This window comes from Acomys russatus, chromosome 24 (assembly GCF_903995435.1).
Source record: "Acomys russatus chromosome 24, mAcoRus1.1, whole genome shotgun sequence".
In the NCBI taxonomy this organism is placed as follows: domain Eukaryota; kingdom Metazoa; phylum Chordata; class Mammalia; order Rodentia; family Muridae; genus Acomys; species Acomys russatus.
In genome coordinates, this window is record NC_067160.1 from 2472513 (window position 1) to 2487475 (window position 14963).

Below are 14963 nucleotides of genomic sequence, written 5' to 3' on the forward strand. Positions count from 1 at the left end.
CACACGGGGAGACAGCCCTTCACAGAGGAACAGAGTCCGAAATATGAGACCCCCCTTGCTGCCAGGGAGGTTTGGGAGGGCCTGAAAGAGCAGGTGGGAATGGAGTCTTGCCTTATCCACTTGGTCCCATAATGGCTTAGGACAGGTAATGACCACTAGGTGGAAGCACAACGCAAGGAATAAGGTGAGCATCCCGCCTCCCGACAGCATTCCCCTCCCAGGCGGAGGCACAAACGCTGCCCCTTCACCTAACTTCTCAGCTGACCCTTGGCCCAGGGAAGACTGCCAAGTACCCTACTCCCAGGGCCTTTCACCACTTTCTTTCCTGAATGACTGCTGTGTCCCTGCCACATAGGGCACAACTATGAATAAAGCTTGGGATAGGCCTGCGACTGACTCTGTGTCTGCTCTCTTTTTGGTGCCAACTAGAGAGGGGGCTGTTATCAGCAATAATTACTTTCAAGCATGCATATGGCCCACAAGGGCACAAGGAGGTGAAAATTCCTTCGTAGGAGTAAAACAATAACTCAATTTTCTTCTTCTTCTTCTTCCTTTTTTCTTTTTTCTTTTTTGAGACAAGGTTTCTGTGTGTGTGCCTGTAAATCACTCTGTAGACCAGGCTGGCCTCTAACTCAGAGATCAGCCCGCCCTCTAGATTAAAGGGCACCACTGCTCAGCTCCCCCCCCCCCACACACACACACACACAACCCTTTCTTTTCTTTTCCTTTAAATTAGCTTGTTTTTAATGTATAAGTCACAAGTAGGCTAGGACTGTAGCTCAGTATTGATAGAGCACTTCCCGAGTATGGCAGACTGTACCGGTGGCCTGGAGCATGGCGGAGTGTACTGGTGGCCTGGAGCATGACGGAGTGTACCCGTGGCCTGGAGCATGGCAGAGTGTACCCGTGGCCTGGAGCATGGCGGAGTGTACCTGTGGCCTGGAGCATGGCAGAGTGTGCCCGTGGCCTGGAGCATGGCAGAGTGTACCCGTGGCCTGGAGCATGGTGGAATGTACCCGTGGCCTGGAGCATGGCGGAGTGTACCTGTGGCCTGGAGCATGGCAGAGTGTACCCATGGCCTGGAGCATAGTACAGTGTACTCATGGCCTGGAGCAAGGCGGAGTGCACCCGTGGCCTGGAGCATGGTGGAGGGTACCCGTGGCCTGGAGCATGGTGGAGGGTACCCGTGGCCTGGAGCATGGTGGAGGGTACCCGTGGCCTGGAGCATGGCAGAGTGTACCCGTGGCCTGGTTCTGAGAAGCTGTAGATGGGTGGATGGAGGGCTCACTGGCCAGCCGGCCTAGCCAGGTTCAGAAAAAAAAACAATAATAAGGTGGACAGACAGCGATAGAGTTGGAGTGTCTCACTATCAACTGTTGATGCCAGGCATGGTAGCACATGCCTTTAATTCTAGCACCTGAGAGGCAGAGGCATGTGGATCTCTGTGAGGTCAAGGCCAGTCTGTCCTACAAAATGAGTTCTAGTCCCGCCAGGCTACACAGTGAAATTCTGTTTCAAAAAGAAAGAAAGAAAGAAAGAAAGAAAGAAAGAAAGAAAGAAAGAAAGAAAGAAAGAAAGAAAGAAAAGTCTGGCCTTCCCCCTATGACACATGCTGCCATGTTAGAGTTTTCGTAGGAGGACAGTTAGGGAAAGAAACCCAAGAGTGTGCCTTGGAGGCAGTTAGGAAGACTCACCCAGCTAACCAAGGACTCATCCTGGTTTCTGACCCCAGCACATCTCCCTGCCAAGGACACCCATGTGGCTCTGCTGTTGGCAGGAAGAAGCACGTCCCCCTGGGTTAGGGTTAGGGTTAGGGTTCCCCCTGTCTCCTGAACATGTGGACTCTTTTGTCTGTAACCCTGCAGGTGGGTTTTCTTGCACGAGAAGGCCTACCAAGTGCGGGACACCGCCATTGAGTCCTCAGTAGTAACAAAGGTGAAAGGCTTCGGACGCTACGCCAACAGAGTCATGGACGTGTCGGATTATGTGACCCCACCCCAGGTATGGTGCCCTACCCTAGGGACATGTGCATGCTCACATCTGGGGAGAATGGGGACAGAGGGGCGGGTGTCCCGAACCAGTAGCCACAGCACTGTTGGGGGAACAAGAACTTGCCTTTCAAAATGCAGCATTGGACATGAAGAGCTGGACTCCCCCCCCCCCCCCCCCGCCCCAACCCCTTAACCCTGTCACGCTGGGCTTTAGTGGAGAACAATACAGAAGGAAAGAGGGGCCACCAGGTGGCTACAAAGAGTTAGTTTGGATGCCAGCTGTGTCCCCTGTTAGCCCTGCCACCGTGGCCAAATCAGTCAGACTGTGGCTTCTTCTGTGGAGTGGAACTCACTTCCCCATTCCACAGATTGGGACTAGTCTGTTTCTCTCTCCCTTCTCCCAAGGGCACCTCTGTCTTTGTCATCATCACCAAAATGATCGTTACTGAAAATCAGATGCAAGGATTCTGTGCAGAGGTGCGTGGAGCCGGCCAGGGGAGTGGAGTGGCAGGGGTAGGGACGAGTGGCATGAAGAGAGTCCAGCCTTGGAGCTGTGACTGGACCTGCCACCCACGAGAGACCACAGCACGGGAACTTGTGGGAGGGAATGGCGACTAATGTGCTAACCAGGGCTCCGGGAAGGCCCTCCACACACCTGTGACCCTGCCCTCCCCTCCTCCACAGAATGAGGAGAAGTATCACTGTGTGTCTGACAGCCAGTGTGGGCCTGAGCGCTTCCCAGGTGGGGGTGAGTGCAGACCTTTCCTTCCCTACTCCCAAACTCCAAGCCTTCATGGGTCTCTAAAGGGCAGTGAATTCTCCTTGGGGGTCGCCCATTGCAGGAAAGGGGTCCAGCCCACTCTGTGGAATTCTGCCAACGGCTCAGAGGTTTGCTCAGACCCAGCTGGGGCTATGGAGGAGGCATGGTTCCTGCCCGAGGAGTTCAGTCTAGGTACTGCAGTGGTATGGTTATGTAGCAGGTGGTATTAAGGAAACACAAAGGACTGTGGGAGTGCCCAGGGGAGGGAGCCAGGTTGCCTCTGTAAGGTGGTTCCAAAGCCATCCTGGAACTGGTCTGAAGATGAGGATGACTTGGCAAGACGGAGGGAGCTTCCTGAATGGCATTCTAGGCAGAAGGGATAGCTCAGACTCAGAAGCAAGGAAGAACGGCCCTGGGTTGTTGAGGACACACACAGCAGGTTTAGCTTGTCTCATTCACCTGCCAGGGTCCCTGGTGAGGCGGGGGGGATGGAAGTGGCAAGGGGCAGAATGCCCCCTGGTCATGCAGCTCTACCCTCCAGGGATCCTCACCGGTCGCTGCGTGAACTACAGCTCTGTCCTCCGCACCTGTGAGATCCAGGGCTGGTGCCCCACCGAGGTGGACACCGTGGAGATGTAAGGCCCCCGCGTACCCCCAAGCTTATGGAGGGTTTTGTGTGTCCCCAACTAGTGTTCTTTCCTGGAATAGGGATGCAATTTCAGGAGACCATCTCCCCCTGCCCTGCCTCTGCCCATCACCTTCGCTCCCCCTAGGCCCTTTCAAGAGGCACCCGTTAAGAAAGATTCCTGACAAAGGCCCCCTGTCTCCCTCTTCTGGAGAACTGAAGGCCCGTTCTCACCTGCAGGCCTATCATGATGGAGGCTGAGAACTTCACGATTTTCATCAAGAACAGCATTCGTTTCCCTCTCTTCAACTTCGAGAAGTGAGTCCTGGGTTCCGCCCTCACTTAGCCTGCCATGGAGCTCTCCCCGTCCTCTCTGTTTACTCATCCCCTGCAGCACCTATCCTTCCATAGCCTTGACCCCCCCCCCCCAAGTGTCAGGAAGCCAGTTTCTCCTCCAGTCTTCCTGCCCTGGAGCTCTAAACCCACAGCGGAGCAGGAGAAAGACAACGTGGCCTGCTGTGGACACCGAGGCCTCTTGCAGTTGGAGTCTGAAGTGTCTGTCAAGCCCTAAATTGGAGGGTTTTTTGTCTCAGTTTGCTCCCACTGCTGTGACTCATATGTTCAACAAACTACCTGGTGGCCATCATCCTGTAAGGCAGCCTACCAGGCACCACAGAGAGGCGCCGAGTAATCAGGAGATGCTGGTCACTGGGAGGCTCAGCCTGGTAGTTTGGAGACACTGGCCACCACGGGCAGTCATAACCCTGCTGTGAGATGGCACGTGATGGGGTTTATAGAACCATGCAGGAAAAGAGCAGGGATAACCGAGGAGTGACCCAGGGAAGGTGCAGACGGATGCTCCACCCGAATGTGGAGGACCTGAAGCATCCAGAAGACTGGAGAACACTTAGGCATTACTGTCTTTAATTCTGGGCCTAACCTCCCTCCTCTTTCCTCCCCAGGGGAAACCTCCTGCCCAACCTGACGGCCAAGGACATAAAAACCTGCCGCTTCCACCCGGAAAAGGCCCCGTTTTGCCCCATCTTGCGGGTAGGGGATGTAGTTAAGTTTGCTGGGCAAGATTTTGCCAAGCTTGCTCGCACGGTGAGATCCTGTCACTTCTCAATTACTAGCCCCGCCCCCTGCCCCCCACCCCCCCCCCCGTCCGGGCCAACCACCACCACCTACCTACCTGGAAAGTTCAGCCCAACCATAGATTCTAGGGAAACCCACTGGGGTGCTGGGCAGGAGCGGCTGCAAGACAGTGCCACCTGGTGGAAGCATGCCAGACCTGCAGATCCCTGAATCCCCTCCTATCCCGAATCCATCCATCCACCCCCAGGAATCTTGTCTCTACTTCCCCAAACCTCAGTTTCTTATTCCTATCATTCCGTTTCACCCGAGAAGAGGCCTTTCGTCTCTGAAAAGCGCCACACCACAGGAAGGCTGTCTGCAGCAGCGTCCTCTCCCCTGTGTTGTATCTTGGGGACTTTGAGGCTCCGTGCGGTCTTCCCCTAAGGACACCCCCCCCCCCCCCCCCCGCCCCGTTCCCTACCAGTCACTTTCTTTCCTTCCTGCTGCCACCTCCCACCTAGAGAAGGGAAAGAAACCAAACCATGAACTACACATCCTCGGCCCCTGCCTGAGCACAGGGCTCATGTTTGGCCCTTTCTTCAGGGTGGAGTTCTGGGCATTAAGATCGGCTGGGTGTGCGACCTGGACAAGGCCTGGGACCAGTGCATCCCCAAGTACTCTTTCACTCGTCTGGATGGAGTTTCTGAGAAAAGCAGTGTTTCCCCTGGCTACAACTTCAGGTAAACCCCGCTGTCTGAGCAGGGACAGAGGCCACAGGCAGTTCCGAAGAAGTTTATCTCAGAAATGCACGTTTGGAAGAAAATTCCCCACGTCCCTCTTCTGGTCCCCATTAGGCTTCAGTTTGAGCTTGGGAAGGACTGTCTGGTAGCCTAGCCGTTCCTGCTGTGCTGTGGCACGTGGATTCCTGACGTTAAAAGGGATCCAATCAAGAAATCTACTGAGGTCAGTCGTTAGGACAAGCTCTTCTTGAGTACTCTGTTCTGTAATTCTCTGGCTGGTATTAGCTGTCATGAATCTATAATGTACCTCATTCATATCCAGAGAGCCCCCTTCCCTGTCCTGTGCCTGATTTTTAAGGCTCTGACTCCCACAAAGTAAGCACTGTGTCTGGCATTGTTTCTTTTTCCGAAATAATAACTTGGCATTTCTTTCCAAAACCGGGAAATCCCGTGGTTTACAGATAGCAACTCTACAGACCACTGGTTCTTTAGGGCTTTTCTGGTTGGGGTGTGTGTGTGTGTGTGTGTGTGTGTGTGTGTGTGTGTGTGTGTGTGTGTGTGTGTGTGTGTGTGTGTGTGTGTGTGTGTGTGCGCGCGCGCGCGCGCGCGCGCGCGGGGGGGGCGGCAGGGGGGTGGAATAACTTTTGAACATCATCTAATTCATATTCTAAATGGCTTTGAGGCTTAAAAGATTTTTACTTTGGGGGCTTTTTCTACTAGGAAAAGGGAAAAGAAAGGAAGTTCAGGGTGAACTATTTGGAATAGCTGGGGCCTTGAACAAGTCCTTGACCTCTTCCCTGTTAATGTCCCATCTGTGAAATGTTTGTTCGCCTGTGGTTCCTGCTGTTCAGTATAAATTGCTTTGCTTTTGGTTTTGATGATTGTCTCTCTCTCTCTCTCTCTCTCTCTCTCTCTCTCTCTCTCTCTCTCTCTCTCTCTCTCTCTGTGTGTGTGTGTGTGTGTGTGTGTGTGTGTGTACACACGTGGGTACCTGCAGCATGTGTACATACATACTGAAGTTAAAGGACAAGCTTTGCTTGCTCTTTGCCTAGTCTGAGGCCTGCTTGTTCCTCACTGTATGTCACAATAGCTGATGACTCTCCTGCCTCTGCTCCCCAACACCTGGCAGGGGTACACTGGGATTACAGATACCTGTGCTGCTGCAGCTGGCTCTTACAGATGTTCTGGGGGGAACTCATGTCACCAAGCTTACACACTGAGTACTATTGCCAAATAAGCTATCTCCCTTGTCCTTCCCTTAACTTCTGAAAATCCCATGACTGCTGGAAGGACCCTAACTAAGCGTACAATGTTATATGCTTCAAAAGCTAACAAGACTAAATAGGCAGTGATGGGGCAGAACACGCAGAAGAATATATTTTTTTACATATTTGAAGAAGTCTTACTCGAGCCTCCGTTTGCTGTAATAGTCTCCAGTTTAATGCTACATGATATATGTATTAGTAATTTTTCTTGCACATGTGACAGACTACCAAGCAAATGCAATTTAACACAGGAAGGACTTCTTCGGGTGCACAGTTTGAGGGTATGGTCTGCCATGGTGGGGAAGTCATGGCAGCGTGAGCATAGGGCGGCTGGTCACATTGCATCTTCACTCTGGAAGCCAGGACAGACGCTGCACTCACTTTCTGCTCTCCACTGATTTGAGGCTCTGCCTGTGGGATGGCACAACCCCGTTCAGCGTGGGTCTTCCCAACAAAGCTTGACACTCCTGCGCTCATGGCTAGAGGTTTGTCTCCAGGTCATTCTAAGTCCTGACAGGTGGATAATGAAGACTGACTACACCATAAGTCTTCATTTTGTCAACTTGACACCAGGCATATGGCTTTTAAACCACAGCGTCCCACCCCTGATCCCTGTTCGTTTTATAATGCAAAGTACATTTAGTCCATCTCTAAAAGTCTCCAGTATCTCAACAGCTCCAAAACTTCAGAAGCATAGTAGATACTTGGGAAATCTCCTAACCATGAGCCCCTTTAAAATCAAGGCTAAAAAAAAAAATCAAGGCTACAAGCCATATATTTCTCATAAACCATGGCATGAAAAAAAAAAAAATCTCATTCCAGAAAGGAAGGACAGGAATAAAGCAAGCAAGGACTCAGCCAAAACAAGACTGGATCATAGCAGGGCAAATCCTGAAGTTCCATGTCTGGCGTCTGGGGCTCTTGATGACATTCCGTGGCCTGCAACCCCCTTGTTCTGGTGCTGCCTACTGCACACATAGATGTTCTCTTGGGCTGCCTCTACTTCATGACTGCAGTTTTTGTTTTGTTGATTTTTCCGAGACAGGGTTTCTCTGTGTAGCCTTGGCTGTCCTGGACTCGTTTTGCAGACCAGGCTGGCCTCGAACTCACAGCGATCCGCCTGCCTCTGCCTCCTGAGCGCTGGGATTAAAGGCGTGTGCCACCGCGCCCGGCTGCAGGTTGTTGTTGTTTTTAAACATTCTCCATTGCTAGCACCTCGAATATCCTGGGGTCTCCGTTGCAGCTGAGGCTTCATCTTTTCAGTTTCATGCAATGGCCTCTTATTGCCCCGCTGCAGGGAATCCGAGCTGACCTGACTACACATTGTCTTCATTAGCTTTCTCCAACCTTTCTAGACCCTTGCTAACTTCCGTGACTCCTTCACTCCGGTATCTCTCATGCCTGCAAAGCATTGCTACCAAGTTCTGCTGCCAGATCAACACGTCCCATAACACGTCTTAGACAAATTATAGCAACCATTTTGTGAAACCCTGGGGAAACTCTTTCCTATGTGGCCATTTGCAAAGAGGAATATCTGTCCTCAGTTCTGGTGGTGGCATTCTTCTTTTTTTTTTTTTTAAGATTTATTTATTTATTTATACAGTATTTTTGCCTACATGTACAACTGCACATCAGAAGAGGTCACCAGATCTCATTATAGATGGTTGTGAACCACCATGTGGTTGCTGGGAATTGAACTCAGGACCTTTGGAAGCGTGGATAGTGCTCTTAGCCTCTGAGCCATCTCTCCAGCCCTGGTGGTGGCATTCTTAATATGAGCCTTCTCTTTTTCAAATGAATTTACGTTTTTCAGAAGTTGGAGCTCTCTGTGGGTGAAGTCTTGCCCTCAGGGCACCTTTCTAGTTGCCCTACTTCATGGTACCAGTTTCTCTTTAACGGTATTGATTTCTTCAACAACTGTAGCTGCTTTCTCTGCAACTGCTTTGTCCTCATCTTTAGACTTGCATATACTCCTTTCTCCGGACACTGCACGCTTCATGCTTTTCCTGGCTGCCTCTTTCACTGTAGACCTGGCATCAAGGTGGCCCACTAAGCTCTTCATAGATCGTTCTATGGTTTAGTTAGTCTGGAGCCTCAAACTCTTTACATTGCTCCTGCAAACTAGTCCCAAAGACCTACAAACCCACATGACTGTGTTCATCACCACAGGGACCCTGCTCCTGGTACCATTTTTTTCTTGCTTTAATTACTTTTTTAATTTATGTGGCAAAATGCCCAACAAAGGAAGGAAGGATTTATTTTGGCTCATGGCTTAAAGGCATCATTCATAATGACAAGAAGGCATGGCAGCAGGGGTGTGAGGCGTCAGGTCAGGAAGTAGAGAGAGGTGACTACCGACTGGGTCCATTTGCTTTCTTATTTTTACGTGGTGGGTACCCCAGGCTATGTAATGGTTGGCCTTTACTCCTTGGTTAAATGTCTTTGGAAAAGTCCCCAAAGACATGCATGTAAGTTGGTCTCCTGGGTGTTTTTAATCTAATCAAGTCGGCAATCACAATAGCCCACTCTCTTTTTTACCTTACTTTGCAATTTTAAATAACAATGGCCCATTCCATTAAGTTTTACATTTGATAGTTTAAAAAATATATATGTGTGTGCTCTCTGGAAAGAAGAATTTTAAAAAATTGAAATTGCTTTCATAATTAACTCCAGAGTTTTAAAAACCATAGGAAACAACACATATTTTAAAGTAGGTTAAAAATACTGTTTGGCTCACTGGAAGAAATTGGCATATTTATTCAGTCAGTTCATCACACTGAGATCAATACAAAGGATATTTGTATGGCGGCTTAAAAATAGTGATATATTTTAATAAAATTCTCAATCTAAAATACAAGTTTTCATACTTATCACTCCCCTTTGGCCATTAGAATGTTGTCTTCAGTCCTCCAAATGACCCATTTGGCAGGAACGCTTTTGAGGACCACGACCACCACGAAGACCCCAACTACCGCTGTTATGCAGATTAGAACAGGACCTTCCATTTGCAGTGGGACTGCTTTGGTGCTCTAGATCTCCAGTTGATCATGGGGTGACTGTGCCTTACGTAGGCACAGCAGGGCCTGAGATACACTTAGTCCTGGATCCACTCTGGTGGAGCGTGTGGATGGAGCTCAGTCAGGAGAGTCTGTGTCTAGCATTCAAGAAGCCTGACATCCCCAGCTCAAGAAACCACCCCAAACCTAAAGTCAGGGACGAGAACACGTGCCTGCAACTTAAGCACTCAGGACGTGGAAGCAAAAAGGCCAATTCAGGGTCATCCTTGGCTACATAAGGAGTTTGAGGTCACCCTGGCCTATATGCATCCCTGCCTCAAAATAAACAAACTTGCTTAGACTGTTTTATTTGGATAAGAATGGAAAGAGGATCTCCCAGGGCTGTGGCTGTATAATACTCAGGATCTAGGGGACCCACCTGAGAGGTGTGGGCTCCTCTGAGGATCCCGAATAACCTACTCTCACAGCAGAAGCAGATGAACAAAACTGCCCGGTTGGACCCTGGGTAAAGTTCCCCGAAAAACTGTCGTTGGGAGAGACATCTGGCATCCATGCCAAGCAGAGCCCTGTGCTCTGGCATGTGCCATCACGTCCCCCCACTGGGGTCTCACCAACATTCTCATGCAGTGACTGACATGCTGACACTCAAGGCCAGGCTGAGTGCTGCGGCAGGAATGTTCAGAGAAGAGAGCACACACTGTGGTTCCTATGACATGGTGATCTTATGCTGTTGTTCAAATCTCACAAAGCTATTTATCAGTTCCACTGACACTCTTTACTGCCCCCCCCCCCCGTGTGCGGAGCATTGTGTATGTGTTGGCTAATTATTGCTCACTTACCTTAGAAGGTAGGCGCTACCATCCCTCCACTGTACTAACGAGAAAAGGCAGGCCCACCAAGTTCACTCTCTGACAGAGCCGCACACCTAGTACATTCAGGCACCTGGATGTGAATATTCTTGAATGATTTCTACCACAACCAGGAAAGCTGGGCACATTCACACGTGTTAGTCCTCAGTGAGATGTGCATGCGTGGTTGATTCTTTCCACCCCGCTGAAAAACAAAGCACCTGAGTCCCAGGGAAGTGAAAATACCAGCAGATGCCAGCGGCACAATTCACAGCCCAGCCTTCTGCTTCCCAAACAAGTTCATTTGTCTCTCCCTCCAGCCGAGGCCAGAGCCCTCACCACTCTATTGTTGCCATTTGCTCTGGAGAGAGTGGAATTATTCAGACAAGACTGGCCTTGCTTTAAGCAGCATGTCCGACACCCAGGGGCAGCTAGAGACCCGCACTTCCATCCCTAATTACTTCTGTGGCTTATTTCCACCTCCCCACTTTCTACGGCTCTTTGCTTGCAGAGTCATTGATTTTGAGACTGTCTAGGTGTTAAGGATCCCTCGGGCACATCTAGACAAAGCTGTCCCCTTTCAGAGAGGAAACAGAAGCTCCAAAGGGGAAGTGATTTGTCTAAAATCATGACAGCAGCTCAGCGTAGCCTTAGAGGTCATTCTGTCCAAGCTCCTGCATCTGTCTTCTTCCTCAGACATAGTCCCAAGCAAAGGATACTTCATAAGGGGGCTTACTGGTCAGGAGTCAGGTCTAGTTACTAGCAAAGCAGCCTCGGGGCGCATCTGTCTCCCTTCAATTCTTACCTAACGCACTGGGTTCTCTCCAGTTACATTAGTTTTTGTATGATGTCTAAAGTCTTTTGTCCTTTATCCACCTGCAATTTGGCAGAGAGAACTTTTTCTTGTCGCTCCTAGGTTTGTCTGTTGCGCATAGTCAAATGATCCCTTAACTTTGTATTTTGTGAAGCCTTTTTCTGAGCGTATTGAGAGTGCAGCCCTAGGGTCGTCGGGGTTTGTGGCGGACAGAGTGCAGCTGTACCTGAAAACAAGAATGAGTGGCTCAACAGCATGCAGATAAAAGACTCCAGGAGGTGGCATCCTGTAGCTGAGACACGGGGCTGGGCGGGGGTGTTGCAGCCCGGGTAGACCCTCAATTCACAGGACTTTAAGTTGGGGTAATTGTTGTGTGTACGTGAGAGCACACATGTGTTTGTTAGCCATTGGATGTTTAAGGCTGAATGAGAGCAATTTAGTGTGTGTGTGTGTGTGTGTGTGTGTGTGTGTGTGTGTAGGCATTGATGATTTAATGACAGATTTATGACACCATATCGTATCTATCAGGGCCTCAGCAGGAAGCAGGTGGCAGTCTCAAATTGGGTAATTCTAGGAGAGCTTAATAAAGGGGCTGATTTTAAAGTGTGGGCAAGGTACAGTGAAATCACAGGGCCCAAAGATAGTAATAGGAGATACGTCTGCACAGGAGAGGCCAGGAGACAGTGGCTGGAGCTACGGGAACATGGGCACGTGAGGAGAGGGAGGCCCACCAGTGGCCAGAACAGAGACAGAGCAGCCCACCAAGGCAGGGAGAAGCTGGGGCCAGAGAACACATGTGAGGTCCACTCCAAGTCCCTCTATGAACCACACGGAGGTCTCTAAGCCCTTTGTACCACTGATGAGACTATGAGCCATTGCCCAGTAAAAGGACATGCACTCATAGATGTAAGCAATTTTGCAGGCAATTTCTTTTTTGCTCCTAAAGGCTATTTTATCTATAAATATATGCTTTCTTAAAAGATGCCCTTTTAGGCTAGGGACGTAGCGTGATGGTAGAGCACTTTCCTAGCAGCCACAGGCCCTGGTTCTGGGGGCAGTCCCTAGCATGCCTCTAAAAGATACTTGTCTACATATAAAGACCCACATGAAGGAGCGACATGTGCTTCTTTCCTCTCATATAGTCCTGACCCCCTCACAAGAAATTAGCATCCTGGGTGGGGTTGAGTGGGCTCTTCCAATTCCTTATACATTTATACATATGCAACCTAAAACTCCAAGTCTTTGAAGACCTCAAAAAGCTTACCCCCAGTCGATGTGTTAAGTGCCCTTAATTGAATCTGTGGCCCCTTTTCAAACCTGTGCTTCAACTTCATTCACAGATCACCACACCCTCCCCCTTAGGAAGGGTTTGAACCTTGCCAGACGTGGCCTGACTTCATCAAGGCTCAAAGCCAGAGGCCTGGTCTGTATCTTTTTCTTCTGACATACCTTCAGCCATTATGACGTGCCCAGCAGCACACAAATGTAGTAACTGTAAGCCGTCTACCCAGTGCTGCTTGCTGGGGGACAGGGTGGGGGGAGGGGCAGAAGCACTTTTTAAAATATCTGAAATCTCAGTTCCCCTCCGAGAGCTCATAAGATAGCATTGCTACTAAAAGGCAGCTAGATTTTGGATTCCCTCTCTTGGTGTCTGTGACCAAAAAAGCACTTGTTCGTCTGCTAGATACTTCTCATGTTCTAGGTGTTTCCAGCAGCGTTCCATGTTGGAAGCGCACCCGCAGCAGCTTTCATGAGGCTCAGATCTGGCCTGGCTCCACTTCCGAATTGCAGCGCCCAGATCACCAAGCTCCTAGGCCAACTGACAGGCAGCGCTCAGTGGGCCCTGGCTTCCATCATCCTCTTTACAATCTGGATTCCCCCTCCTCCTTCCAAAAGCCACAGAACATGTATCTTAAAAGCGACCACTTCAGCCATTTCCATAGAAAGCTGTAGTGTGGGACAGCATGCCCCCCACCCCTCCACCCCCACCCCGTGATCCTTTTTCTCCCTCACCCTCCTGTGATATCAAGGGGAGGGCCGAGGGTCCTGGGTGTCTATGCCCATCCTGTCAGCACAGCAACCGACGTTATTAATAGAAAATATGATCTAAAGCTCGTTGAGTGCTGACCAAGGGGCCAAGAGGGTTGTCTCTCCACCTCTGGGGAACTGTAGGTCTCAGGGGTCTCCTTTACCTTGCCAAGGCCACATACCTTATATAGTGCCAGAGAAGGCATCCAAAAGCTGGCAGCCTGCCCCCACAGCCTGCACTTGCTGCTCCAGGGAAGCTAGTAGGACCACTAAGGTTGCACCCCACCTCCTGCTTCCCCATGTGCCCCAGGCTGGCCTGCACCTCATAATGCAACCCAGGCTAGCTTCTAACTCGCCACAATCCTCCTACCCTCACGATGGGATGGGAGATGGCAGGTGTGTACCACCACAGCCAGCCAGTAATGTGTTTTGAAAAATCAACAACAGACTTTTTAAATGGCTGCTTTTGCAATTTATCAGGTCCCTAGACTCTAAGTAAATAAACTTGGCTTTGGGCCTGTCTCTCAGGGGAGGAGTCCCAGCAGGCTCTAAGGATGTGGCCCCCGTCCCAGATGCAAAGAGACTGCCAGGCGATATTTTCCTATCGGTACAGAATCAACTGTAAAAGTGTGTTTCAGCTGGCAGAAATGACTTCCCAGCAGGCAAAGCTTTGCTGAGAACAGCACCTCCTTCACAGAGAAATCCAAATCCCAGGCCCAAATTTTCCCTCCCAAGTCAAACCCAGATTCCCGCGTGTTTGTTGCTGTTTTTCCTGCTGGTTTAACAGTTTTGGGTCCTGCTTTAGGAAGGGGTTTCCGTTACTCTATGGGAGGACAAATCATTTCTAAACAGATATGTGAGTGCTTCCAAGGAATTTGTGCACCATGATAAAAAACCCTTCTCCATTCAGCAAGCATCACTGAATGTCAGCTCAGCATGGGGAAGCCCTTGTAACGGTTGGCACTAGTCAAAGCTAAATTTGGCTGCACGTTTCCTTGCACAGGAGTATTCAGGCCTCAGGAGTGGAAACTCTTGTGGCTAATGAGGGGATGACTTTGAAGGTCTCTTTCAGTTTCTAGTTCTGTCACATGCTGAGCCTCATGGTGGACAGCGAGTCCAATGAGGCCAATTGCTGTGATCAAGGGAACGATAAACCTGAACCCAAATAACAAAACTGTTCACACATAAAAATGCAGGCAGCTCTCCTAAGCTGCGGGTTCTACATTTGTGGGCGCTACCAAACATAGATCAAAGATACTTGAGGAGGCAATTATACCTGCCCCTAAGAAGAGCAGGTTTTGTTTCCTTCTTATACCCCAAACAATACGCTGTGACCACTGTTTGCGCAGGATACGCACTTTGTTAGGCATTATAAGGTTTCTAGGGAAGATCTAACACATGAGGGCAGTGTGCACGGCTTATAGAAAAACACTATGTGATTTTATGTAAGGGCCTTGAGCCTTACTTAAAGTGGATTTTGGTGTCTACAAGGCTTCTAGGAACAATCTCTTGGGACTACTGAGAGATAACTAAGAATAATTAAGCTAAGAATAACTAAGATGGAGTGGAGGATATAGCTCTGTTGTAGACTGTTTGCTCAGTATACATGAGGCCCAGCTCTCTGACCCCCAACACAGAATGAAACCAGACATGGTGGTGCACACCTGTGATCTAAGCACTTGGGAGGTTGAGGCGGAAGGACCCCCTAAGTTCAAGGTCATTCACAGCTACATGCTGACTTCGAGGCCAGGCTAGAAGACAGAAGACTAATAATGCAAAAAGAACAGTCAGTATTAGCCAG

General features: G+C 49.8%; 1 protein-coding gene across 1 annotated transcript in view; it reads left to right on the forward strand.

The window, feature by feature from the left end:
- The window catches only part of P2rx3 (purinergic receptor P2X 3), a 35387-nt gene that overhangs the window by 7604 nt on the left and 12820 nt on the right, over positions 1-14963 (forward strand). The window contains exons 2-8 of the mRNA XM_051166472.1: positions 1866-2001; positions 2397-2468; positions 2676-2739; positions 3293-3386; positions 3617-3694; positions 4339-4480; positions 5054-5190. Coding sequence (XP_051022429.1) covers positions 1866-2001; positions 2397-2468; positions 2676-2739; positions 3293-3386; positions 3617-3694; positions 4339-4480; positions 5054-5190 — 723 coding nt within the window. The remainder of the gene's footprint in view (positions 1-1865; positions 2002-2396; positions 2469-2675; positions 2740-3292; positions 3387-3616; positions 3695-4338; positions 4481-5053; positions 5191-14963) is intronic.